General features: G+C 43.1%; 1 protein-coding gene across 3 annotated transcripts in view; it reads left to right on the top strand.

The window, feature by feature from the left end:
- The window catches only part of LOC138787916 (serine/threonine-protein kinase D3-like), a 52,515-nt gene extending 26,273 nt beyond the window's left edge, over nucleotides 1–26,242 (top strand). For all 3 annotated transcript variants that reach the window (XM_069965230.1, XM_069965229.1, XM_069965231.1), the window contains 16 exons: nucleotides 1,244–1,372; nucleotides 2,117–2,301; nucleotides 3,749–3,932; nucleotides 4,195–4,278; nucleotides 6,302–6,452; nucleotides 7,690–7,801; nucleotides 9,415–9,492; nucleotides 11,531–11,795; nucleotides 12,243–12,271; nucleotides 12,640–12,712; nucleotides 13,370–13,476; nucleotides 14,238–14,399; nucleotides 15,168–15,266; nucleotides 18,010–18,277; nucleotides 25,151–25,236; nucleotides 25,847–26,242. In XM_069965230.1, coding sequence (XP_069821331.1) covers nucleotides 1,244–1,372; nucleotides 2,117–2,301; nucleotides 3,749–3,932; nucleotides 4,195–4,278; nucleotides 6,302–6,452; nucleotides 7,690–7,801; nucleotides 9,415–9,492; nucleotides 11,531–11,795; nucleotides 12,243–12,271; nucleotides 12,640–12,712; nucleotides 13,370–13,476; nucleotides 14,238–14,399; nucleotides 15,168–15,266; nucleotides 18,010–18,277; nucleotides 25,151–25,236; nucleotides 25,847–26,026 — 2,192 coding nt within the window. In that variant the 3' untranslated portion in view covers nucleotides 26,027–26,242. The remainder of the gene's footprint in view (nucleotides 1–1,243; nucleotides 1,373–2,116; nucleotides 2,302–3,748; nucleotides 3,933–4,194; nucleotides 4,279–6,301; nucleotides 6,453–7,689; nucleotides 7,802–9,414; nucleotides 9,493–11,530; nucleotides 11,796–12,242; nucleotides 12,272–12,639; nucleotides 12,713–13,369; nucleotides 13,477–14,237; nucleotides 14,400–15,167; nucleotides 15,267–18,009; nucleotides 18,278–25,150; nucleotides 25,237–25,846) is intronic.
- The last annotated feature ends 208 nt before the right edge of the window (nucleotides 26,243–26,450 follow it).

The following is a 26,450-nucleotide window of genomic DNA, read 5'->3' as shown; positions in this document are numbered from 1 at the left end:
TGTGATCTGACAATCTGCTCACCAAGGAGTTGGAATCAAAATAAAACTTTCTATGTGGGTTATAATGATGATCTAAGTGATTACAATGCTACAACAAAAGAAGAGGTTTATTGGGGGGAAACTGTACAACAGAAAGGAGACTCTAGTACCCTGTTGGGTATACAAGGTGCAATATGGTTGGGTACCTCTAGCCTGGATACAAGATGAGATATGGTTGGGCTCCTCTAGCCTGGATACAAGATGAGATACGGTTTGGCACATCTAGCCTGGATACAAGATGAGATATGGTTGGGCTCCTCTAGCCTGGATACAAGATGAGATACGGTTGGGCACATCTAGCCAGAAAAGAAGATGAGATATGGTTGGGCACCTCTAGCCTGGATACAAGATGAGATATGGTTGGGTACCTCTAGCCTGGATACAAGATGAGATATGGTTGGGCTCCTCTAGCCTGGATACAAGATGAGATACGGTTGGGCACATCTAGCCAGAAAAGAAGATGAGATATGGTTGGGCACCTCTAGCCTGGATACTAAATGAGATACGGTTAGGTACTTCTAGCCTGGAAACAAGATGAAATACAGTTTGACACCTCTAGTCTGGATACAAGATGAGATACAGTCGGGTACCTCTAACCTGGATACAAGATGACATATGGTTGTGCACCTCTAGCCTGGATACAAGATGAGATACGGTTGGGTACCTCTAACCTGGATACAAGATGAGATACAGTTAGGGGGCCTCTAGCCTGGACACAAGATGAGATACAGTTGAGGTCCTCTAGGGCCTGTAGGGTCTGTAGGTCCTGCACTTTCCTAGGATATCCTAGCTGGTCCTATAACTGTAGCGTTACATGCGGTCCCGTACGTAGTGGTGATTTCTTCATTTTTGCACTTTTCTTTGCCGACCCAAAAGGTTCTGTGGGGTGTCCGGGGCTAGGCGAAGATATCCCAGTAAAAGACCGCTGTCAGATCGCTACGTAGGGCGCTCGGGAAGCGTAAGTACACTGCGGGCGTAAGTTCGCGGACCGTTCGTAGCCGGCCGCAACTTACGTAAACCCCCGGCCGGAGTTTAACACGTACATGTTCGGCCGCGAAAATATGCGGCCGGACATATACGTAGTGTGAACATAGCCCCCGAATATATAGGTTTTGTTTGACAACCTTCAGTATTAGATGATTATTATTTAGTGGCTAATAATTTTGGAAAATGACAATTTCATAATTATTCTCTTTTTACACAGCGTCTGTGTCCCTTGACTTCTCAATCCGGCCTCACATCCTACTAGTTCACTCCTACAAATCTCCGGCCTTCTGTGACTATTGTGGGGAAATGTTGTTCGGCTTAGTGAGACAAGGCCTAAAATGCCAAGGTAAGAGTAAAAAAATTATTGGACAGATTTAAGGAAAAACTGTTGTTGTTGCTCATGGGCAATACAGGCAGTTTTTGCAAAAGGCGCCCTATTCGTTACATTGAGGCGCTTAGGCAGGCGGAATTTCGAGTGGGCAATGGGAATTCCGCTCGGAATTATTATGCTGATTCCTCAGTGTGAACTGACCCTAAGGCCCAAATAACACCCCACCCGGAGCGCCACTGTAACACCACCACTAAACAGAGAGTAAATAATACCACCATACTGAATACAGTGTAAAAGACTAATATAACCATTGACTCACCGGTGACGTCTTCTGTTATTTCCTTCTGGTCTCTTTTAGTCACAACTCCAACTCAACTTTTTCAGATAAAATTATAAGGCTCCTAACTTTCCCATCTACATAAACTTCCCATCCATAGTGCTTAAGTAATAATGCCCCTCGATTTTTGATGCTTCCCCGCCCCCCATTTAGTAGGTAGGTTGGACCCTCAATTTACCAAAGATGCCTCACCACTTCCCTGGGTATATACCTCATTCTACTCACTATATCAGCAATCATCTGGGGCACCCAGATCAAAAGTCTAAGGTTCTGGATCCCTTGAGGATACAGACCTTGGGCAACTGCCCAGTTTGCAGCAGAAGCCCCATTCAGACAGTGGGGACGGATTATTTTTTATACATTAAATAGTCTTGATATAATTGATGCTTAATCTATACACTTTTTACCCCTTAATATTTCAGGCTGTGGTCTTAACTTTCACAAGAGATGCGCCTTTAAGATACCTAACAACTGCAGGGGCGTAAAAAGAAGTCACCTTTCCAGTAGATCATTTACAGGGGCAAGTTCTATCCCCAAACAAAGAGCTGTGACGCTACCAACTGGAGGCAGCTTAGAAGACCTTGGAGGAAATAACTCAGAGGCACAGGTAAAATGTGACAATATATGGCCATCACAGCTATAATCACTAAGTGTATGTCCAATTATTACCCCAGTGTCCACTGGAAAAGGTTGGGAAATGTCAGGAGTGGAAGGAGATGGTCTGAAACTGAAATGTTGTATTATTAGGCTAGCAATAGCCAAAATAAATGGTCCTTGCCACCCTGGTAGTGCCAGGCTGTTGCTTGGTATCGGACTGGCCATAGAAAATTGTGATGACCCCAGGCTTTTAATTATCAAGCCCCCTATTATTTCCATTACCAGCCAGATACATAACCAAGTAGTAGTCTGGCATTTCCAGGGTGGGATAGGGCCATTTTTGTCTTTTGCCAGCCTAATAATACCAGCCTGCTACTGCTTAGTCCTAAACCTTATTTTTTGTATGCTCCGGGTCTGAAGGTACCTGACAATGCCTGTAGGTACTGTGGTAATAATAGGGAGGAGAGTTAGTGTTAGCATTTTTCCAGGCTAATGCTAGGCCCTGGCTTTGCAATGGATGCTGTCTACCATATGGTTTCTGCTGCCCAGCCTAAAGTAACCACTAGAGATGAGCGAACCAAATTTTGTTGAACGGAGATTCGTTTTGAACTTTGCAAAAGTTTTTGCTAAGTCCAGAATGAGTTTGTTAAGATGGTGGCCACACAATTTAAAAAAACATAAAAGACACAAAAGGGCATACTTACCTGTCTACCCTCCCCTGGTGTCCATGTCCAAGTCCTTGATGTCTCCAGTCACCTCCAGCCCGCTCAGCCAATCAATGACTAAGAAGGGAAAGCGTTGCAGCCAGTGATTGGCTGAGCCAGTTGTTACTCTTGTCTCGAGATTGATAGCCCACTCAGCCAATCCCTGACCACGGGTCTGTACAGTCAGACAGTGATTGGCTGAGCAGGCTGTCACTCTGGTCTCGCACTGGAAAAGAAGGACATCTGGGGAGAGCTGTTTTAGTGTGGGTTTTTTTAAGGTTAGGTTCGAACAAGCCCGAACTTTATGTCAACAGTTCAGTGAACCTGCCAAACCTAACTTTTGAAAATTTTGCTCGTCACTAGTAACTACCAAAAGATACACGCAACAGCAAGAAAAACCGTACCACTGCCACATGATTTCTGGTTAGAACGGTACATTTTTAGTGCACAATGCAGAAGAGGAACAATATGAGGAGAATGCATAATCGTGAGGCAGAAATAACAGTGCTTTATAGTCACAGGACTCACATGGACCTCTACAGAAAGTCTATGGGACCGCCTCCTGACACATCCACAAAGTAGGGAGAAGCAGTGCTTGGCTGGACTCTTCTCCCCTTTAGTTTTAGAAATTGCCTAGACCCCCACTGATCAAAACCTTTGATATCTCTATGCAACACTTCAATAGATTTTCTCTGAAGAATTATGGCTGTTTTTTTTTTAGACAACCCAATTTTATAGATTTTACTCTTACAGGTTAACAACAGAAAATCCAGAGTCCCATCCTTCAAGGGACGACCTATATGGAAAGATTGGCAGGATATGAACAGAGTGAAAGTCCCCCACACCTTTCAAGTCCATACATACACACGTCCAACAATATGCCAACACTGCCGACGCCTCCTAAAGGGACTTTTCAGACAGGGCATGCAATGCAAAGGTGAGCATATAGGGGCATATGTATCATTCTTTTTTCAACATTATTTTGGGTAGGAGCCTTTGCTCTTTTTTTTTCTCTCGCTAATGTGAACTTTTTTAAGTTTTTTATTAATGGTACATAACTTTGTAATGTAACTTTATTGATAAAGAAAATATACATACATATACGTATATATAATTTTATGTATTTTTTTTTAAATTAAGGAGTACTCTGTATAGGTCTTGAATATGGAGGCACTCATCTGTCAATCTATTTTCTACAGATTGTCGCTTTAACTGCCACAGACGATGTGTCCCAGATGTACCAGACGAGTGCCTGGGAGAAGTAGCCAGTATTGATGGAGAAGGTACCTTTAAAAAAATTCTATAAGCTTTTAAAACAGGGGTGTAAAACTCAAATATAAAGTCGGGCAAAATTTTAAAATTGGACAAAGTCGCGGACCAACCATGATAATTATTGAGGCGCGAATGACGCGGGCCTGGCACTGTCAGTGGTGTGCACTATGATAATTGACATGATCTATTGCTATGCCATGAATAAACCCCAACCCATGTAATAGCCAACCCTCCAATATTGGAGCCAACCCTCCATGTAGTAGCCAACCCAACTAAAATTGCCCCACATATTAGCCAGACCTCCAAATAGTGCCCAAATAGTAGCCAGCCCCCCACGTGTCCCATATAGTAGCCAGCCCTCCTCCATAGTCTCTTATATAGTAGCCAGCCCTCCTCCATAGTCTCTTTTATAGTAGCCAGCCCTCCCCATTAGTCTCATATAGTAGCCAGTCCTCCACCATAGTCTCTTATATAGTAGCCAGCCCTCCCCCATAGTCTCTTATATAGTAGCTAGCCCTCCCCAATAGTCTCATATAGTAACCAGCCCTCCCCAATAGTCTCATATAGTAGCCAGCCCTCCCCCAAAGTCTCTTATATAGTAGCCAGCCCTTCCCCATAGTCTCATATAGTAGCCAGCCCTCCCTCCTAGTCTCTTATATAGTAGCCAGCCCTCCCTCCTAGTCTCTTATATAGTAGCCAGCCCTCCCTCATAGTCTCTTATATTGTAGCCAGCCCTCCCCCATAGTCTCTTATATAGTAGCCAGCCCTCTCCAGTAGTCTCATATAGTAGCCAGCTCTCCCCAGTAGTCTCATATAATAGCCAGCCTTCCCCAGTAGTCTCATATAGTAGCCAGCCCTCCCCCATAGTCTATTATATTGTAGCCATGGCGGGCCAGATGTAATTCAAACTCTAAATTGCCTGGCGGGCTAAAAATAATGGCACCAAGGGGCAGATTTGGAGCGCGGGCCAGAGTTTGACATGACTGTTTTAAAACCACCAGCTTCTCGCGGTTATAAGCTCAGGGCTGATGTTATCTACAGTAACTGTTTTATACAGAGCTTCTTGGGAGCTTTAGTCTGTTATCCTCCCTCCTCGTCCTTGCTCTCCTGGTTTTTGATCCTCTGACTTGTCTCACTGTTCTTAGTTTTCCGATGTTTGGCGTATCCATGATTTACAGGACTGACGACCTTGGCGGCCTCGAACCTAGTTAGAGTATGGAATGTTGCCCAGTTGGCGTTGGTGTTTAGGATACATCGTCCAGTTAGGTAGAGACAGTGGGATGGGTTAAGTTCAGATTACTGTTGCCCTTCAGACATGACAGCAACATTAAGAGTCGGGCCATGTTAACAAAACGTAACAATAAGGGTAAAATATGGCCGTATGTGGATAAATACGACCTGAAATAAAGAACATGGTCATTATTTCAGGCTGTATTTATCCAAATACGGTCGTATTTTGCCCTTATTTTTACTTTTTGTGAATTAGGCCTTGTAGTGGTTTCAACAGTTAGGAAAGACTTGACTTTGAGAATATTTTTGGTGGCAGACAGGATTAAATATTGGGAACGAAAGACAGATTTGAGTCTAGTAAGATCTCAAGACAGCAGCATCTTGTCTAGAAGTTGTAGGAAGTGGCACACACAGATATGGAAATATCAGGTTCAGATAGGTTAGTAAATGGATGTTCTAGACATAGACAGGGCGGTTGCAGTTCAATGTATCGCCCCAGATAAAATTTCTATTATGCTCAATTTTATGAGCCATACTTTTCTTTAAAGAGGTTTTTACTTTGAACCCTTCCTGACCACACATTTGAGTGGGAACTGCTGTAACTTAGCGGCTCCTTCTAGATCCTGAGAAGGCCCTTTAAGCCATTGATATGAACCAATATGGTATATGGAAATGGTTTGTAGTCATAAAATGTGCTACAGGTGCTCTACACCATAAGTGACGTGTTACTATCTGGTGTGATTGAACTCGAAATAAACAATATGAGAGAAATGTAACACAAAAATGTTGGTCCCCGATTTGCAGATGGAGAAAGTTTTAACCAAGAAGTTGAATATGAAAGTGAAAACGAGAGACTGATCAGTGCCAGTAGTAGTAGTACACAGGAGGAAGAGGAGATTCCCGTTAAAAGTCCGGAAAGCACAGTCCGAGGATGTGATAATCCAATGTTTGATAGGTAACTATGTAACTCTGGACGTGGATGGTGGTTTCCAACTTTATACCCAATAAAGAGTCCAGCTAGGTGGCACCTTTAAGAATAATATATGTATTTATCAGATTAACCCATTCAGTGTAAAGTAAAACTGGCTCAGTTGCCCCTAGCAACCAATCAGATTCCACCTTTCATTCCTCACAGATTCTTTGAAAAATGAAAGGTGGAATCTGATTGGTTGCTAGGGGCAACTAAGACAATTCTACTTTACACCAGTTTGATAAATCTCCCCCAAAGTCTTTTAACCATAGTCTTTATTGTAGGAACATGAAACAAGCACCTCAGGGTTTTATTTTGCACATGTAATACACACTCTCCATCACTAGTCCAACAGTGCCATCTGTTTCAATCCAGCACAGCTGCATCCATGTGTTTAATTACTGTAACTGGGTCATGTGATTGCCAGCTTGACCCTCATAAAATAACAGAGGAAGTGGTGTGTCCTGTAAACTTCCTGTTAAATTCAGGATGACATCATCCACTATCCCTTCTAGCTGCTCACAGACCCCTCTGCTCCCCACCCAGCTCTTTGTGCATGCAGCAGATACATTCTCAAGGGGATAAGGATATACTGTAGTTATAAACCATTACAAGGCTCTTCACACCTTACGTTTTTGCTGTGTTTTTTTTTTTTACCCAAAATGTGAGGTGTGAACACAAGCTTCACAAGACTTAAAATCTTCATAAGACACCACAGTTGTTATTATGGCTCTCCCTTTATGGTTATATTTCTTTAAAATACACAATCTGAATAAGAAAATGCATCAAAACTGCATATAATGTGAATTGACCCCAACCTACTTAGGAGTCTCACCTGGATGGACTCCACCAGGTCATCTCATTATGCAAAAAAGAGAAAACTATAGCACTTCCCCACAAAGACCCTCCGGTCTAAGGATGATGTACAAAAAGAAAAAAGAAAAGAGAAAAAATTAGATGCAATAATTACCCGTCCCAGTGTCCAATTGGGACAAAATAATATTAGTCCAGCAGCACGGTAACAGCATCTCACATAGGCGGTAGTATGGAAAAAGGAAAACTTTATTTCAGCATGGCACACATAGCAACGTTTCAACCTTAATGGTCTTTTTCAAGCATACTTTAAAAAGACCATTAAGGTTGAAACGTCGCTATGTGTAAAGGACATAGTATGAGCAGTATGGGTTGGCTTTGCTGATAACCATTGTCTTTCTTTTAATAGTAATTTCATCCCGCTCATGAGAGTTGTACAGTCTGTGCGGTATAACAAGAAGAAAAATAGTTGCGTATTGATGGAAGGCTGGCTGGTCCACTTCACCAGCAAGGATAGTATGGTGGGTAGAAAAAAAGGGTTCCTTTTAAAACACTTTGAGATAGATTTATCAAACTGGTGTAAAGTAGAATTGTCTTAGTTGCCCCTAGCAACCAATCAGATTCCACTTGTCACTCCTCACAGATTCTTTGAAAAATGAAAGGTGGAATCTGATTGGTTGCCGGGGGCAACTAAAACAGTTCTACTTTACACCAGTTTGATAAAACTCCCCCTTTATTCTTTACAGATTAAATTGATTTTGCATTTTATGTCAGAATACTCTTTATGATTCTCACAATAATTCTTTGCTTTGCAAGTTGCAGCTTATGCTTGGCAGCATACTTCTATTGGATACAACATTTATGATGTATATGGAGTATGCATTTCAGTTGTTTACAATTTATTAATTGGAGCATTCACACATAATAGTATTTTGATCAGTATTTTAAATCAAAAATTCCTTTAAGGGGAACCAGTCACATCCCTTATGGTGTGGAACCTCCGCTTCCCCCCCATACCTTACAGCTGTCAGGCACTGTGCCCAGTAGTCTGTGTCAGGATGTGATTTTCAAAATATCACTTTTTTAATCCCCACTCTCGGCACCTGACGTTGGCTGCGTGACTTGCCACTGTTCCTCTTCCCCAATACAGGCCTCTGGAGGCAGGGATTTAAAAAAAATGATATTTTCAAAATGCCACCACCACAGATTGCTCCAAACTTAACTAATATTCTCATAGAAATTTTAAAGTGTAATTGTCATTTTTTATTTTTATTTTGCAGAAATCAGTAGTATAAGCGATTTTAAGAAACTCTATAATAGGGTTTATTAGGCAAAAAAGCCTCTTTCTGTACTTAAAAAGCAATTTCCAAGCCACCCCCCCTTCACTTCTTATCTGTGCATTATCAGGCAAATCCATCTTCATTACAGAAAAGCCAGTGAAGAGATTCTGTTGTGTCCATTATATCCTATGGAGGGGGGAGGGGCTGAGGAAGATGAGTGAGCAGGGAGAATAGACAGGAAAGTCAGCTGTTTGTAGACTGTCTGGGCACCTAAAATGCTGGATTCAGAGGTCAGAAAGGTCAGTGCTTATCTAGGAACTTGCTGAGAGAAGATTGCAGGGTGTTGTGCTGTGCAGGACTGCTCCATGCTCACTCATCCCTCTCAGCCCCTCCCCTCTCCATAGAGCATAATGGACACAAAAATCCTACTTCTTCTGAAGTGAGAGGGGAGCTAGGAAAACAGCTTTTTGAGTACAGAAGGAAACTCTTTTGCTAAATAAAACCTATAACAGAGTTTCTTAAAGTCGCTTGTACTATAGATATTTATTATTTTCAGAAAAATCACCCTGAAATTACAATTATGTATCAATCACTTGCTCAGTTCTCAACCACCTGTTCAGCACCCAGCCTGGCAGTCTTGTATAAAGCCGTGGTGCCACACACCACAGATTACACACAGTGACTCTGACATAGTGTGGGTGCCACTATGGTGTCACTGTGTGGCGGTGCTGCTCTGTGTCGCCTTTTGCCATCTACATTCATATTTAATATTTATATTTCAAACATTCAAACTAAAGAAATGTCAATAATAATTAAAATGGTATGTTTAACACAATGCTCCATTTATCCTGCAGAGAAAAAAACATTACTGGCAGCTGGACAGCAAATGTATAACCTTATTCCATAATGACACTGGTGGAAAGTTTTACAAGGTGAGTTTACTGTGCGGTATTATCTGTATCTGCATGGTAGGCAAGGGCAGGTTTTTTATTATTTTCCCTGCAGCCTCAGAAATATATAAAGTTCTGTGGGGAACTCTGTAATGTGGTAGACCTCCAAAGTTTCTAGCAAAGACAAGATGGGGACAGGGGTGTCTAATTTCTAGTTAATCACTAGTTAGTCTCATTTTGTCCTTTAATGGTGCGTTCACACCTACAGGATCTGCAGCTGATTTTCTGCAGCAGATTTCATTTAAATAACTGAACACAGCATCAGATCTGCTGCAGATCCTGTAGGTGTGAACGCACCCTTAATGAACAAAGGGCCATTAATCTTGTCTTGACCTTGTTTTCAGTTTTTTGTATATTCATAAAAATATTTACTTTATGTGTGTTTTTCATGTATGTGTCAAACAGGTATGAATTTAGACATACATCAAGGCAGCTTCCTTAAATACTTTATTTCATACTTTATTTGTGGGTATGTTTACGGCTTGGGGAATGTTTTGTGCTCAATCTGTAGCTGTAAGGCTGCATTCACACGTTCAGTGTTTTTACCGGTCCGTGATTGTGGTCCGGCAGCTACCTCCGTGATCCGTGCAAAACAGTCCGTTTTTCATCCATTTTGCATCCGTGTCCGTTTTTTTCACGGATCTGTGTTAAAGCATTTTAAATTACATTGATTACATCACATCCGTGTTTTTCACGGATGAACACGGATGTCACATTGATTTCTATGGGGAATCCTTTCCTTGCATCCGATCAGAGTAATGACATGTCCTATTTTTTAACAGAACGGATCACGGATCCGTGAAATCACGGAACATCTGAATAGCCCAATAGAAAGCAATGGACTGTAAAATTGTCCGTGCGCACGGATCCGTGAGCACGGACAAGTTCCCAAAACGTGTGAATGCAGCCTAAGGCTATGTTCACACTACGTAAGTTTCCAGCCGTAGCGCGTTCCGTGAATAAGCGGCCGGAGACTTACGTAGTTTGCGTATAATGGAAAGTATACGAAGTATGGCTGCACAGTTCACACTACGTACGAACTTACGCCCGGATCGTACGCGGCGGCGTAAAAAATGAACCAGACCATTGTTTGCGGACGAAAATGCCGTAACTTACGCCCGTAGCGTAACATTCGGTCCCGTACGTAGTGGTGATTTCTTCATTTTTGCAGCTTTTTGTGCCGATCCAAAAGGTTCTGTGGGGTGTCAGGGGCTAGGCGAAGATTTCCAAGTAAAAGGCCGCTGTCAGATCACTACATAGGGCGCTCGGGTGTAAGTTCGCGGTCCGTACATAGCCGGCCGCAAGTAGCGTAAATTTCCGGCCGGAGTTTACCGCGTATATGTCCGTTTTCGGGGCCGGACATATACGCAGTGTGAACATAGCCTAAGTATGGAATATACTTACACACTCTAAGGCTATGTTCCCACATCGTAAGAGACCTCTGAAAAGATCATCCCAGCTGATCTTTGGGGCCACAGTGTTCTGATGCGGGCGCATCAGTGCGCGCCCGCATCAGAACTCTACATAGCACACTATGGAGCGAGCAGCCGGAGCCGCTCGCTCCACAGTGTGCACTGATATGGGTTCCTACGGCCGCTATTCAATGAATAGCGGCTGCAGAAAACTGTCATGTCAGTTGTTTGCGGCGCCGCGAGAGATCCTGGCCGGAGCGTTAACTATGGGGGACATTTATGAAGTCCGGAGTTTTTTTACGCCGGGCTTACAAATGTCCCCGCAGTTTCGGAGCTCTGGGGATTTATGGAGAGGCGCATTGCCTCTACATAAATCCCGTGTGCACGGAGCCTGTCCGATCCAAAAGTTTGAAACCTACGCCAGCTCAGAGCTTTTTACAACAGCCGTGATTTTACGAAAATATATGTTGTGTGAACATAGCCTTATACTGCACGCCATGTTATGGTGGCATTGATAGTAAAGGAGAAAGAAAGAAAAAGTATATGTCTACATTTATAATTTATAAAAAATAAAAAAAAACAAACTAACATTCGCCTTTACGTTTCAGGAATTGCCCCTTTCTGATATCCTTCACATTGAACTTTTTGACAAAAATATCAATAACCTTACAAAAGATGGGGAGACACCGCACTGCTTTGAGCTGCTGACAGACACCCTGGTGTTTTATGTTGGGGAAAGACGTCCTAATCCACAGGCTGGTTACAACCGCGCAGATTCTGGGGATATCTGGTATAAAATGATTCGACAAGCCCTGATGCCTGGCATGGGTGAGAGCACCACAACAAAGAGCTCCGTCAAGTCCAGTATTCCAGGTAGGATAATGTGTACTTTACTGTTTCTCCATCGGAGAAGAATACCCACAGTAGGCCCACTTGTTGGGGGAATATTGCCCTTTGTCAATTGACAGCATACCGCCGGAGTTCTAATGTGTCTTGCAGTACTGCATCTAATTTCTGTACATTTTGTTTACACATCCCTTGAAGGTGAACCAGGCATCCTCCACTCTGCCAATGATCGAGCCTCCCATTGATTTTAATGGGGTTTGTTACTCTAATCGAGCAGTCGAGCATGGAAAAATGTTCGACTTGAGTAACAAGGGCTCAAGCATTTTACTGCTCGCCCAACAATATTAAATATATATCATGCGTGTGAACACAGACTCATCCAACAGGCTGCGGTTTTGTTGGTATATAATTTTGCAGTAAACAATTTGTAACCAGTGATTTTTTTTTTTTTTTTATGTTCCTTCTTTTCTTTAGGAGCTTCGGTTCAACCACAGCAGAATTTGGTAAGTATAATGTATAGGCTTCACATAGTGTTAAGATATTTTGTTTCCAAGAAAAAAATCTTTTCAAATCAACTGGTGATATAAAGGGTCATATAACACAGCCTGAGTGCATTAATAAGCAAGCGACAATCTCAGTGACGGCACTTGTTTACATAGTCCTCATAAGGCTAAATCAGTCATGTGGCTAGGCCGCACAAATAATTGTTCGATCGTTCATGCAGCCCTTTGCAGCTATCAGCCATCGGCTACACATCCCCTATTACAGAATTTTTTTTGCTACCAGTTTACTCAATACCCAAAGTAGTGGTTTAGTGTAATATTGTTTGTTTATGACTAAGGGCCATTTTACACTGTTTCTTATATTTTAGGATATCAGTCATATGTATCAGATCTTTCCTGATGAAGTTCTAGGTTCAGGACAGTTTGGCACTGTCTATGGAGGTAAGAAAGAGTGTTTTTCCATGTATACTTTAGAGGGAATGTGTCATCAAGCTTTTACCTTAAAGTGTCACTGTCATTTAAATTTTTTTGCAGAAATCAATAGTACAGGTGATTTTAAGAAACTTTGTAATTTGGTTTATTAGCCCAAAAATGCTTTTTCATCATGAAAAAGCAGTGTGAAGCTCTCCCCCTGTCTTCATGGTTCCCTATGAAGAGGGGAGGGGTGGAGGGAGGTTTTTTTTTTTTACTATCTAAATTATTTAAAAAAAACTGAAATCTTACAGTTTTCATTCTGGCCACTAAGCCTAATAATAAGCTGACACAACCAGTGGCGTAACTAGAATTGGCTGGGCCCCATAGCAAACTTTTGATTGGGCGCTGGTCATTAGTGCTTGCAGTTAAAGGGACTTTTGCAAAACCCAGGAGGCCCGCTCGGCCAACAGGTGTTGCATATGATGACGGCTCAGGGGGCCCAGTGTATTGCAGGAGCAGGCCATGGGGCCCCCTGATGCGGCGGGCCCCATAGCAGCCGCTATGGCTGCTATAGTGGTAGTTACGCCCCTGGACACAACCTATTTTGTATAAATCACGTTCCAGCAGTCTCCTCCTTATCATCACAGGTGGGATTACAGCGAAAGTTTTTTTTTTCTTTTTTAGGAAAGCATCGGAAGACTGGGAGAGATGTTGCAATAAAAATCATTGATAAACTTAGATTTCCCAGCAGGCAAGAAAGTCAGCTCAGAAACGAGGTGGCCATATTGCAGGTATAAATAAAGATGGCATAAATAAGTCTGATGACACATTACTGTCCTACATGGGAATGTGTCCCCGTAAAGTGGAAAATAGGTGTTAGGGCCGTATTACATGGCTCGATCACTAATATAAATGAGTGCTGATCTGCTAGATGAGCCTTTTACACAACTTGATAATCGTGCAGTAAGGGCTGCATGTACATAGTTAGTGATGTCCGTGCAGTCCTTTATGCATATAGTAAATAATAAAGAACATATGTTACCTCTCCACGCTCCCCTGTGTTCTCGCTTCTCCCTGCTCCCCACCTGGAACTTCAGAGCCGGTCTCTGAAGTGACAGGCCAAGCAGCCAGTCACTGGCCGAGATGGGAGAGCGCCCTGGCCAGTGATTGGCTGAGCGGCCTGTCACTTCGCAGCATAGAAGCTTTAGCAGTGGCGATGGTGGTAAGTGGGCAGAATTGAGAACACCATCGGGGACCGTGGACAGGTATATATAAAGTTTAATTCTTTTTTCTACACAGTCATCAGCCGTTGGCCATGTATCACTATACGTGGTCCGCAGTCCATGGACCAAAAGACATGATCAGTCGATAAACGTTGTCATCGTCTGATTGTTCTCTTTATTACATAAAGCCTGATTCGGCAGATTATCGCTCCGTGTAATAGGGCCCTTAGTAGTTCTGCCCTTAGTCCCGATGACCACTAACATCTATGGCAGACAGAGAAGAATGCATAGTTCGCTTGCTACAGAGATGACTTTTTTTTTTCCTTTAGAACCTGCGCTGTCCGGGTGTTGTTGACCTGGAAGCCATGTGTGAGACACCGGAACGTATTTATGTAGTCATGGAAAAGCTGCATGGTGATATGTTAGAAATGATCCTCTCCAGCGACAAAGGCAGACTCCCTGAAAGGATCACAAGGTTCCTTGTAACTCAGGTAAAGTATTTATGACTATTTTTAATGAAAACCATAATGGCTCAACTCATAACGGCTCAGACTGTGCCCCCTTGTTCTTTTGTTTTGACCCCTATTTAACATATTTAAAGGGGTTACAAAAAAAAGATGCTTTCTTTCAGAAACAGCAACACCCTTGTCTCCAGGTTGTGTGTGGTATTGCAGCTTAGTTCCGTTGAAGTAAATGAAGCTGAGTCTTAATGCTGTACACAATTTGGGGACAGGGGTGGCGCTATTTTTGCAATAAAGTAGCTGTATTTTTCTAATCCTGAATAACCCCTTTAAAAGTCAGGATGAAGTATGGGTAACTGAGACTAGGGGCAAAGAAGAGTGCACCATTAGGGTGGGTTCATACTGAGGAATTCTCGCGGATAATATCCGCGGAATTCCGTCGGCTGTCCGCGCGCCTTTCCGCCAGCTCCATAGACACCATTCTATGGGCCGGCGTATTCCGCTATCCGCCGAAAGAAGTGACATGATATTATCTGCGACAATTCCTCAGTATGAACCCACCCTTACACAGTGAACAGAGACAACTGCTTCTGACTCCCTTCACTGTGTAGTGCGGGCGATGAATAGTTGATCGGTAGAGGTGCCCAGTGTCGGTACTCTGCAGATCAAGGACTGATGACCTGTCCTGAGAATTGCCCATCACTCTTTTTTGCCCAAAAAACTAAATGTGTGCACATACCCTTAAAGTTTAGTAAATTGATCTTAATAAACATAACACTAAGTATTTGTTTCTTATAGATATTAGTCGCACTACGTCACCTTCATTCAAAGAGTATCGTTCACTGTGATCTCAAACCAGAGAATGTTCTCCTGGCAACAGAAGATCCATTTCCACAGGTAAGCATGAGACAAGAGAAAAAGACTTGCTGGGACCAATGGCCTTAGGGCCCTATTCCACTGGACGATTATCGTTTGCATAATCGTTAACGATTAACGATCTCAAACGACCGCTATTGTGAAAGACCTGAAAACGTTCACTCATTTCCATGGAACGATAATCGTTATTTATGATCGTATTTGCGATCGTTTTTTCTTTGTTATTTATTCGCTATTGCGTTCGTATCTATTGTGAACGACCGAACGATGTCTTATTCAATGCGAACGTTTTGCGAAAGAGCAACGATAAAAATAGGTCCAGGTCTTATAAAGCGATCAACGATTTCTCGTTCGGTCGTTAATCGTTACCTGCATTTCAACCGAACGATTATCGTTTAGATTCGAACGATTTAACGATAATCTTAACCAATATCGTCCGGTGGAATAGGGCCCAAAGACTTTCTGGGACCAATGGCTATGAATGGTCTTGCAGTGGTACACAGTAACAGCCCCTATTACACGGGCTGCTGCTGCTAGATCAGAGCTCATTTACTTGGCCAATTACATGGCCTGATAATCATTTAGCAAGGACTGCATGGACATCCTTAGCAATGTCCACGCAGCCATTGACCAAACTGTTTATATTACCTGTCTACGCTCCCGGTCTTCTCCAGCACTTTGCTTCCTCCCTGGTTCCCACCAGGTCCACCGCGACCTGATTGGCCTGTCATCTCAGGCAGACCGCTCTGAAGCTGCAGCGCACGGGAACTGGGGAGAAGGCAGAGTGCTGGAGAAGACTGGGAACGTGGACAGGCATTAACTGTTTGGTGAATCATCAGCCGCCGGCCGCACATCTCTACGTGCATCAGTGGCTGATGATTTTAGGTCTGGGCCTAAAGAAACGGTCAGCAGATGATCGTTTCATCGGCTGATCACTGTCTCTATTACACAGAGCAATAATTTGCCGAATCGGGCCGATCATGGCTCCGTGTAATAGGGCCCTAAGGCTTTTACCTCCCAATGGTCAAGAACACAATGTACAGTCGAACTGGTTTTGGCTTTGGGAAAATTTTATTAAATTAAATTGAAGTATCATGTATCAATCACTGCATTTTTAAAGACTCTAAAACCTAACTTTCATTGTTTATCTAATTATAAAAACCTTAAATCCTCTAAAATACAAATACCAATATAAATCACAATACCATGGCCCTGGTCTGAGGAGGGTAATGGTAAGACATTTGATGAGTGGCAGAAAAATCCAAGAAACAAATGGCCAGGGTTTACTTACAATTGATAGTAAGTAAGATCCCCACCTTACACGATCTTCTGGCCACCGCTAGTGATAAATACACAGAAAGTTAATGGCATGTGATAACCGGAATAACAAGCCCCAGACTGAAAATTCCTACTGATACCACTAATCTTTCCCAGAACACAAGACTATGCACAGGATATTAAAAAAAACTGTGAGATGGGAAAAAAAACCCTCATCTCTCAGAACAAACTAAATGCGGTTCATCAGGGGAACAGAAAAAACAACGCTGGATAAGTATTGTTCATCCATGGAGTCTGATGTCTGCTCCAGACACACAAGTGCTGAGACACCTATGATGAAGGAGGTCCGTGTAGGTTTCACCCTTTATCCCACTTAAGGATCTGGAAGCTGGAGAACCGCTACTAATGCTACGTTTACACGGAACGATTATCGGGCAAATTTTCGCGATAACTATCGCATTGAGCCATAATTGTTCCGTGCAAACGCAGCGAACGATCAAGCGATTAGCTACAAATCGTTCATTTCGATCTTTGAACGTGTTAATAAATCGTCGTTGATCATTCGCAAAAAATTCGCAGATCGTTCCGTGTAAACAGTCGTTCACTGATTTTTACTATGTGTGAGATAGGCTTAAGCGATCGCAAAACGAATTTTCTGTACGATATATCGTTCCATCTAAACGCTGATCGTTATAAAAAAAATTGTTACTTCGAAATCGTTAATCGTACGAGCGGGCGAATTATCGCTCCGTGTAAACGTAGCATAAGGGTATCAAGTCCCTTCCTAAAATTAGTCCTGGTGTTGCTAGCAACTGCCCAGGCACCAGGAAACCAGGTAGAGGAGGGACTGGTGCAAACATAAGTAGTTGGTTAGCAGCTAGGTAGTGGAGTCACGTCCAGGCATAAGAGTCACGGAAGGTGGCACAGGGTCAGGCAGCGGCAATGTCGGGTAAACAGGCTCAGGTCAGATACAAGATAGTAGCTCAGGAACATACTGTATGCCTTCATCATGGCAAAACCCTGTTATTGCTCGAGCATGAGTGAGTGGGTGGAGCAGCCTAAATTAGTAATACTCAGCATGCAGCCAGTGCACATGTGCAGCCCCTATGGGACAGACCAGGAACTGCAGCCACAGAGGAGGAAACCGGAGGAAAACTGGCGGATGATCCCAGGCCAGGGAGAGCAGCCATTGCTGTAGAGAGGTGATGAGTGTCAGGATTACTCTATGCCTATATTTCGTATCTCATAATTTAAAGTTTCCTGCAGAACAGATGGTAAAGAGATAAATATTATCTCTGGAAATATACATTTGTGTATGTGGCTGTATAGGGATAACAAGTAAAAAGCTAGAATTTTATGTAATATACAGTTTCTTCATTACTTTATTTTATAGTCCCTCTCATTTTCATTCCGTCTAATAAATGGAAGAAATATCAGCAAGTTTATTTTGTAATTTTTTTTTTCTTCCTTTACGTCTACACTTAAGGTAAAACTTTGTGACTTTGGCTTTGCTCGCATCATCGGTGAGAAATCTTTCAGAAGGTCGGTGGTTGGGACTCCTGCCTATCTGGCTCCTGAAGTTCTGAGGAACAGTGGTTACAATCGGTCACTGGATATGTGGTCTGTAGGAGTCATCATCTATGTCAGCCTTAGTGGTACCTTCCCCTTCAATGAGGATGAAGATATTAATGATCAGATACGAAATGCAGCCTTTATGTATCCCAAGAACCCATGGAATGAGATTTCAAATGACGGTGAGATTCAGATTTACAAAAGTTACTTCCGCAATAGTAATTTGATGCTTACAGTTTTGAAGGGATGAAACAAATCAAAGCGTATGATCAGACAACAACAAAAACGGTATTAAAGGGGTACTCCCGTGAAAATCTTTTTCTTTCAAATCAACTGGTTTTATTAAGTTATATCCATTTGTAATTTACGTCTATTTAAAAATATCCAGTTTCCAGTACTTATCAGCTGCTGTATGTCCTCCAGGAAGTGGTGTATTCATTCCAGTCTGACACAGTGCTCTCTGCTGCCACCTCTGTCTAAGGCAGGAACTGTCCAGAGCAGTAGAGGTTTTCTTTGGGGATTTACTACTGCTCTGGACAGAGATGTCAGCAGACAGCACTGTGTCAGACTTGAAAGAATAAACCATTTCCTGCAGGACATACAGCAGATGACAAGTACTGAAAAACGGTAGATTTTTAAAAAGAAGTAAACTACAAGCCTGTATAATTTTCTGAAACTAGCTGATTTAAAAGAAAAAATATTTTGCTGGAGTACCTCTTTAAAGGGGTACTCCGGAGAGTAAGCCAGGGTCACCTGTGCTCACTTTACCACAGTGTATATATTGTGAAGAACCGGCGCCTGGGATCACTAAAGGACACTTGCAGACTCCTATTCCGTACATTCCTACATTCCATACATAATGGGTAGCTTACTACATTCTTTGCTTTGAAAAATCTCAAGATAAAGAGGAGAAGCTTTACAAGAGCCTCTTTGTCCTTCTGGTTTGTAAATCCCTCCATCAGGTCCAGAGCCTTGTGGCTTTCACGTCACATCTCTGCACTGACCTGCATTCTGCTACAGGACACTGCAGCTCGCCATCCTTCATTATACTAATTTTGCTGACTATAGTGAAGACAGTGTACAATAGGGCTTGATACCCTAAGTCGGAAGATGTAACTCTTATATCAATCTAGTCCTCCAGCACTCAGATATAAGCTTTATGCATATGCCTGCATGTAAACACCCACTCTGTGAACATTGCATGGCTTCTACAGCCCAGTTGAATACCCCATCGGCTTTATTTCCCAATTTGCATAAAACTTATATATCTCAGCGTAGGAGTGACAGCTTGGTATAAGAGTTATATCTCCTAAATCAGGGAAAGGAGCCCTATTGTACACTGTCATTACTTTAGTCAGCAAAAAGTTGCTGATGGGTCCACTTCAAGATCATAGGATGACATTTATGAAGACCGGCATTCGAGTATTTTTTCGTTGTTTAGATTTACTAAGAGGGGCGCGCCTTTTAGTAATCCCGTACGGCCAGGGGCTGGCTGGCAAATTTTAGCCCGGGGGGCAAGCACACAGCACTGGCCCATAAGTAGCAGGCTGGCGGCCCATCCTTTAAGGACCACTCTGGCCCTTACCTATAACATCTTCGTCATTTGTGACCAAATATCCTACTGTGCCCTGTGAAGGGATCAGAAGTCACTTTCCTGTATAAGTCTATGGGGCGGCTCAGCGATGACACGGAACGTACCCATAGACAGATGCTAGGAATGCTGGGTGACCTCTATCATACTGAGTATAAGATGGTGGAAAAGCTGGGTGACCTCCATTATACTGACTACAAATACAAGATGCTGGGAAAGCTGGGGTTTCTGTATTTTTTTTTTACAATAGTTTATATCACTTCTGTGGTCCTGTGGGTATAGGCATTCCTCTTTTTAGAACACCCCCCTCGTGTGTGCACCCGCCATTAGTAAAAATAATAATAAACAAAACAACAAACACACATACTTATATGTATCCTCTATGTACTCCTGTATATATGTATCCTCTATGTACTCCTGTATATGTCTCCTCCTGTATATATGTCCCCTCTATGTACTGCTGTGTATGTCTACTCCTGTATATATGTATCCTCTATGTACTGCTGTGTATGTCTACTCCTGTATATATGTATCCTCTATGTACTGCTGTGTATGTCTCCTCCTGTATATATGTATCCTCTATGTACTGCTGTATATATGTATCCTCTATGTACTGCTGTGTAGGTCTCCTCCTATGTGTGCGTGTATATATATATATATATATATATATATATATATATATATATATATATTCACGAGGGAATATGCAATGCAATGCAGGAAAATTTGGATCAGTGTAAATATATATATAAATATATATATATATATATATATATATATTTATATATATATTTACACTGATCCAAATTTTCCTGCATTGCATTGCATATTCCCTCGTGAATATATATATATATATATATATATATATATATATATATATATATACACGCACACATAGGAGGAGACCTACACAGCAGTACATAGAGGATACATATATACAGCAGTACATAGAGGATACATATATACAGGAGTACATAGAGGATGCATATATACAGGAGTACATAGAGGATGCATATATACAGGAGTACATAGAGGAGACATATATACAGCAGTACAGAGGAGACATATATACAGCAGTACATAGAGGATGCATATATATAGGAGTACATAGAGGATATATGATGTATCCTCTATGTACTCCTGTATATATGTATCATCTATATACTTCTGTATATATGTCTCCTCTATGTACTACTGTATATACTGTATGTATCATCTATATACTTCTGTATATATGTCTTCTCTATGTACTCCTGTACATATGCATACCCCCCAACTTTTGCTGGGGGGAAAGAGGGACATAGCCACGCCCATAACTGCGCTCTATGACCCCATAGCCACATCATCTATTACCATTATATAAGTAACAAATATTATCACCACTCCTTCATCACATAGTTACTTATACCACCATACCACTGGTGCCTTCATCTAGGTAGGGTGTAGTAGTGGAGGTATAGTGAATAAGGGGTGTAGTAGTACAGGTAAAGATGAGGGGTGAGGTAGTACAGGTATAGATATGGGGGTATTAGTAATACAGATGAGGGGATTAGTAGTAGTACAGGTAAAGATGAGGGGTGTGGTAGTACAGGTATAAATGAGGGGTGTAGTAGTAGTACAGATGAGGGGGATTAGTAGTAGTAGTACAGGTATAGATATGGGGTGTATTAGTAGTACAGATGAAAGGGATTAGTAGTAGTAGTACAGGTATAGATATGGGGTGTATTAGTAATACAGATGAGGGGATTAGTAGTAGTAGTACAGGTATAGATGAGGGGTGTAGTAGTACAGGTATAGATGGGGGTGTAGTAGTAGTACAGGTATAGATATGGGGTGTATTAGTAATACAGATGAGGAGATTAGTAGTAGTAGTACAGGTATAGATGAGGGGTGTAGTATTACAGGTATAGATGGGGGTGTAGTAGTAGTAGTAGTACAGGTATAGATGAGGGGTGTAGTAGTAGTACAGGTACAGATGAGGAGTGTAGTAGTAGTACAGGTATAGATGGGGGTGTAGTAGTAGTACAGGTATAGATGAGGGGTGTAGTAGTAGTACAGGTATAGATAAGTGGTGTAGTAGTAGTACAGGTATAGATGAGGGGTGTAGTAGTAGTACAGGTATAGATAAGTGGTGTAGTAGTAGTACAGGTATAGATGGGGGTGTAGTAGTAGTACAGGTATAGATGAGGGGTGTAGTAGTAGTACAGGTATAGATGGGGGTGTAGTAGTAGTAGTAGTAGTAGTACAGGTATAGACGAGGAGTGTAGTAGTAGTAGTACAGGTATAGATAAGTGGTGTAGTAGTAGTACAGGTATAGATGGGGGTGTAGTAGTAGTACAGGTATAGATGAGGGGTGTAGTAGTAGTAGTACAGGTATAGATGAGGGGTGTAGTAGTACAGGTATAGATAAGTGGTGTAGTAGTAGTACAGGTATAGATGGGGGTGTAGTAGTAGTACAGGTATAGATGAGGGGTGTAGTAGTAGTAGTACAGGTATAGATGAGGGGTGTAGTAGTAGTACAGGTATAGATGAGGGGTGTAGTAGTAGTAGTACAGGTATAGATGAGGGGTGTAGTAGTACAGGTATAAATGAGGGGTGTGTTAGTAGTACAGATGAGGGGGATTAGTAGTACAGGTACAGATGTGGGCTGTAGTAGTACAGGTAAAGATGAGGGGTGTAGTAGTAATACGGGTATAGCTGAGGGGTCACTGGGGGAAACTGGGGGAGCTGGGGGTGACTGGGAGAGCTGGGGGTGTATGGGGCAAACTGGGGGAGCTGGGGGTGACTGGGAGAGCTGGGGGTGTATGGGGCAAACTGGGGGAGCTGGGGGTGACTGGGAGAGCTGGGGGTGTATGGGGCAAACTGGGGAAGCTGGGGGTGACTGGGAGAGCTGGGGGTGTATGGGGCAAACTGGGGGAGCTGGGGGTGACTGGGAGAGCTGGGGCTGTATGGGGCAAACTGGGGGAGCTGGGGGTGACTGGGAGAGCTGGGGGTGTATGGGGCAAACTGGGGGAGCTGGGGGTGACTGGGAGAGCTGGGGGTGTATGGGGCAAACTGGGGGAGCTGGGGGTGACTGGGAGAGCTGGGGGTGTATGGGGCAAACTGGGGGTGACTGAAGGGGGACTGGGGACAGTTGGAGTTGACTGAAGGGGGACTGGGGCAGACGGAGGGGAAATGGGAAAGACTGGGGGTGACTGAGGGGGACTGGGGCAGACTGGGGGTGATTGAGGGGCACTGAGGCAGACTGGGGGTGACTCTAGGGGGACTGGGGCAGCTGGGGGTGATTGGGGCAGGAGTGCACATAGCCCTCCTTCTCTTCCTCTCACCCTGGCACACAAGTTCTCCTCCCAGCCACACATGCAGGTCCCCGGTCTTTGAAGGAGGCCGCAGGGACTGTAGTGGTGATATCACCTGCTCCAGAGACCGGGGACCTGCACGTGTGGCCAGGAGGGGAGCAGGACGTGATATTTATAGCTCAGGCAGGTCAGTCGCGGCTCTGTTAGGCGGACTGCCCGACCGCCCTGCACCTCACCTCCAGCCCGACACTCCACGCACCGCCATAAGCCCGCCATGCACCTCACCTCTGCGCCGCCCGCTTGACCTGCACCTCTTGCCCGGCCGCCAACCCGACAATCCATGCTGCTCCGCCTGCAATGATTTTTTGTGAAAATTTAATTTAAGATTTTCACAAAAAATCTAATCGATTCTAACCTTCTGGGCGAATTAATTTGATTACTCACCCAGCCCTAACTCCTCTGTATGTCTCCTCTTGTATATATGTATCCTCCATGTACCCCTGTATATATGTCTCCTCCTGTATATATGTATCCTCTATGTACTCCTCTGTATGTCTCCTCCTGTATATATGTATCCTCCTGTGTATATGTATCCTCCATGTACCCCTGTATATATGTATCCTCCTGTATATATGTATCCTCTATATACTCCTCTGTATGTCTCCTCCTGTATATATGTATCCTCCTGTATATATGTATCCTCCATGTACCCCTGTATATATGTATCCTCCTGTATATATGTATCCTCTATATACTCCTCTGTATGTCTCCTCCTGTATATATGTATCCTCCTGTGTAGGTCTCCTGTATATATGTATCCTCTATATACTCCTGTATATATGTCTCCTCCTGTATATATGTATCCTCCTGTATATATGTATCCTCTATATACTCCTCTGTATGTCTCCTCCTGTATATATGTATCCTCCTGTGTAGGTCTCCTGTATATATGTATCCTATATGTCAGGGATAGGGAACCTTGGCTCTTCAGCTGTTGCAAAACTACAACTCCCATCATGCATGGACAGCCTATGGCTGCCCAGGTATGATGGGAGTTGTAGTTTTGCAAGATCTGGAGGGCCTTGGTTCCCTCCCCCTGCCATATGTCCTGCTGTGTAGGTACCTGGCTTTTTGCAGACACCATCTTCTCTGTCTTCAGGCTCTTCTAGCCCAGACACAGGAGAACCAGCTGGGAGGAGAGAGCGGCCTCTGGTGGTCGGAGGAAGATACTGCGTACAGCAGTTTGCTTTTTACCATAAGCCTCATAGGCTTATAGAAAGCATAATGGCCATAAAGGGGGCGGGGCTTACCGGCATGGGGGCGGGGCTTCAGCGGCCGCTTCCATCACAGTCCGGATCCACAGCAAGCCACAGGTAAATAAAACTGAAGAGGGCGGGGCTGTAAGCAGGGGAGGCACTGAGGACTCCAGCCAGCTGTCAGCCGCCATGCGGCCCTGACAACTGGGGGAAGACCGGCCCGGGGGGGCATATGCCCCCCTGCCCCCCGGCCCAGCCCGCCCCCGCGTACGGCCCTACGCAACAAATCTACACCTGCTGTAGATTTGCATAATGATTTTATGCCTGCTCACAGGCCATGCCTCCTCCCTGCCTGCCGATTATGCGAGCGGGGGATATGGCAGGCGTACACCAGGGAGAAGGGGTGAATCTGTGCCTTCTCCCTGGCCTACACCCCGGCTGCAGCCTTCATAAATGTCCCCTCTAGTTTTTGTTAAGTACCAAGAAAAATCTGAAGCTCTAAAAATTAGAATTCCAACAAACTAAACAGATTTCTGTGGTTGGAAGTACAAACTTTAAATTTCTGTATGATTGTGGGGAATGATCATGGAATACTTTAAACTGGTGCTGGTAAATATTAGGTCCTTACATCCAAGCGCTATATTTACACTTACATTGAACAGATTTTGTCAGGATTGTATATTTCGTGCCAAAAATAATTCTGGAAGGCAGGGAAACTTTGGGAGGAAAGACCAATGTGCTTTCCCATGAGGATAGGATTCCACTTTTGGCAAGAAACATGCAGTCTTTATATGGACCACTCATGTTGCCGCTGAGAAACTAAAAGTCACATGTTGTATGTGAAGTATAACTTTATGTATATAGTATAGAAAATTTATTTATCCTAACTGGTGTTTTTTTTTCTCTCCATAGCTATTGCCCTTATTAGCAGTTTGTTACAAGTACAAATCAGAAGACGATTTAGTGTTGACAAGGCGCTGAGTCACCCATGGATGCAGGTACGTGTTGTTCTGCTTCTTCTTGGTTATTCCTGTGAGTATAAAGAGGGATAGAATGGATGCAGCTGAGTAGGGTCTGGGCATAATAGACAGGTCAAATGTATATTACTTTTAGTATAGACCAGGCATGGCAAACGAGGGCCAGTGCCATTATTTTTGGCACGCAGCGTACTAACTTCTGCCACAAGTACAAGGAGTACTGGGCTGTATCCCAGTTTTCCAGGTGGTCCTTACGCTGTATCCACCCTGTTTACGGAGGCTGCAGACAGCGAGAATCAGAAACCGATAGTTCAGGTTCATACGAACCCGAACTTCGGCAAATTCGCTCATCTCTAGTTACAGGTGCCCAGCAGGGGGTCCATAAGTTTTGATATTGCACTACAGGGGCATGGGGACAGGTAAGTATAAATTCTTTATATGTTGCCCTGCCCATCTGGGCTTTTTAGATCTCCCCGGAATTCTCCTTTAACTTTCTCTTTACAATTTTATTATTGTCACAATTTTTTCACTGCTGGAACTTCTAGAATTAGGTGTTATGAATGTTACAATCCAGTGAAAGGAAACTTACTTTACTTTCCTCTTCCACTAAACCATATTCATTTCACTTCAGGATTTTCAGACTTGGTTGGACCTCCGAGAGTTGGAGACCAAAGTTGGGCAAAGATACATTACTCATGAGAGTGACGATGCTCGCTGGCAACGATTTGCGGAGGAATGTGGTATTGACTACCCTCAACACTTTGTAATGGGACCTCGGTATGATGAAACCGAAGAGGAAGATGAAGAGTGATCTGTGATAGTGAAGCTTCTTCATTGGTCAAGCTAAATACATTGCACTCTGGGCAATATCACGGAAGCTTAGTCTGTCAATTTTTTTATTTTGTTCTTCTTGTTTGTCTTTTCCAGTGCCATGAAGGTTTGTTAGACGCAGAGCTGTAATGGACAGCGAGAATGTATTTCTAAGTATATATAAAGTTATCTATAAAATTATATTTGTAACCATAAAGATTTGATATTCCTTAACATTTTATCGACATTCAATGTATTCAAACTTCATCTAAATTCTTTCATTGCAAGACTAAGGCAAAGTTAAAGCACATTATTTCCTGTCAGGGATTAGGGGCCAAAAACTAGTATTATAGTTATGGTTATAAGTGACAGACATAACAGGAGACATACTGTATTTCTACATATACATATACATATCCTGATTG

This window comes from Dendropsophus ebraccatus, chromosome 4, assembly GCF_027789765.1.
Source record: "Dendropsophus ebraccatus isolate aDenEbr1 chromosome 4, aDenEbr1.pat, whole genome shotgun sequence".
In the NCBI taxonomy this organism is placed as follows: Eukaryota; Metazoa; Chordata; class Amphibia; order Anura; family Hylidae; genus Dendropsophus; species Dendropsophus ebraccatus.
This window is presented reverse-complemented; position numbering and strand designations above follow the sequence as displayed.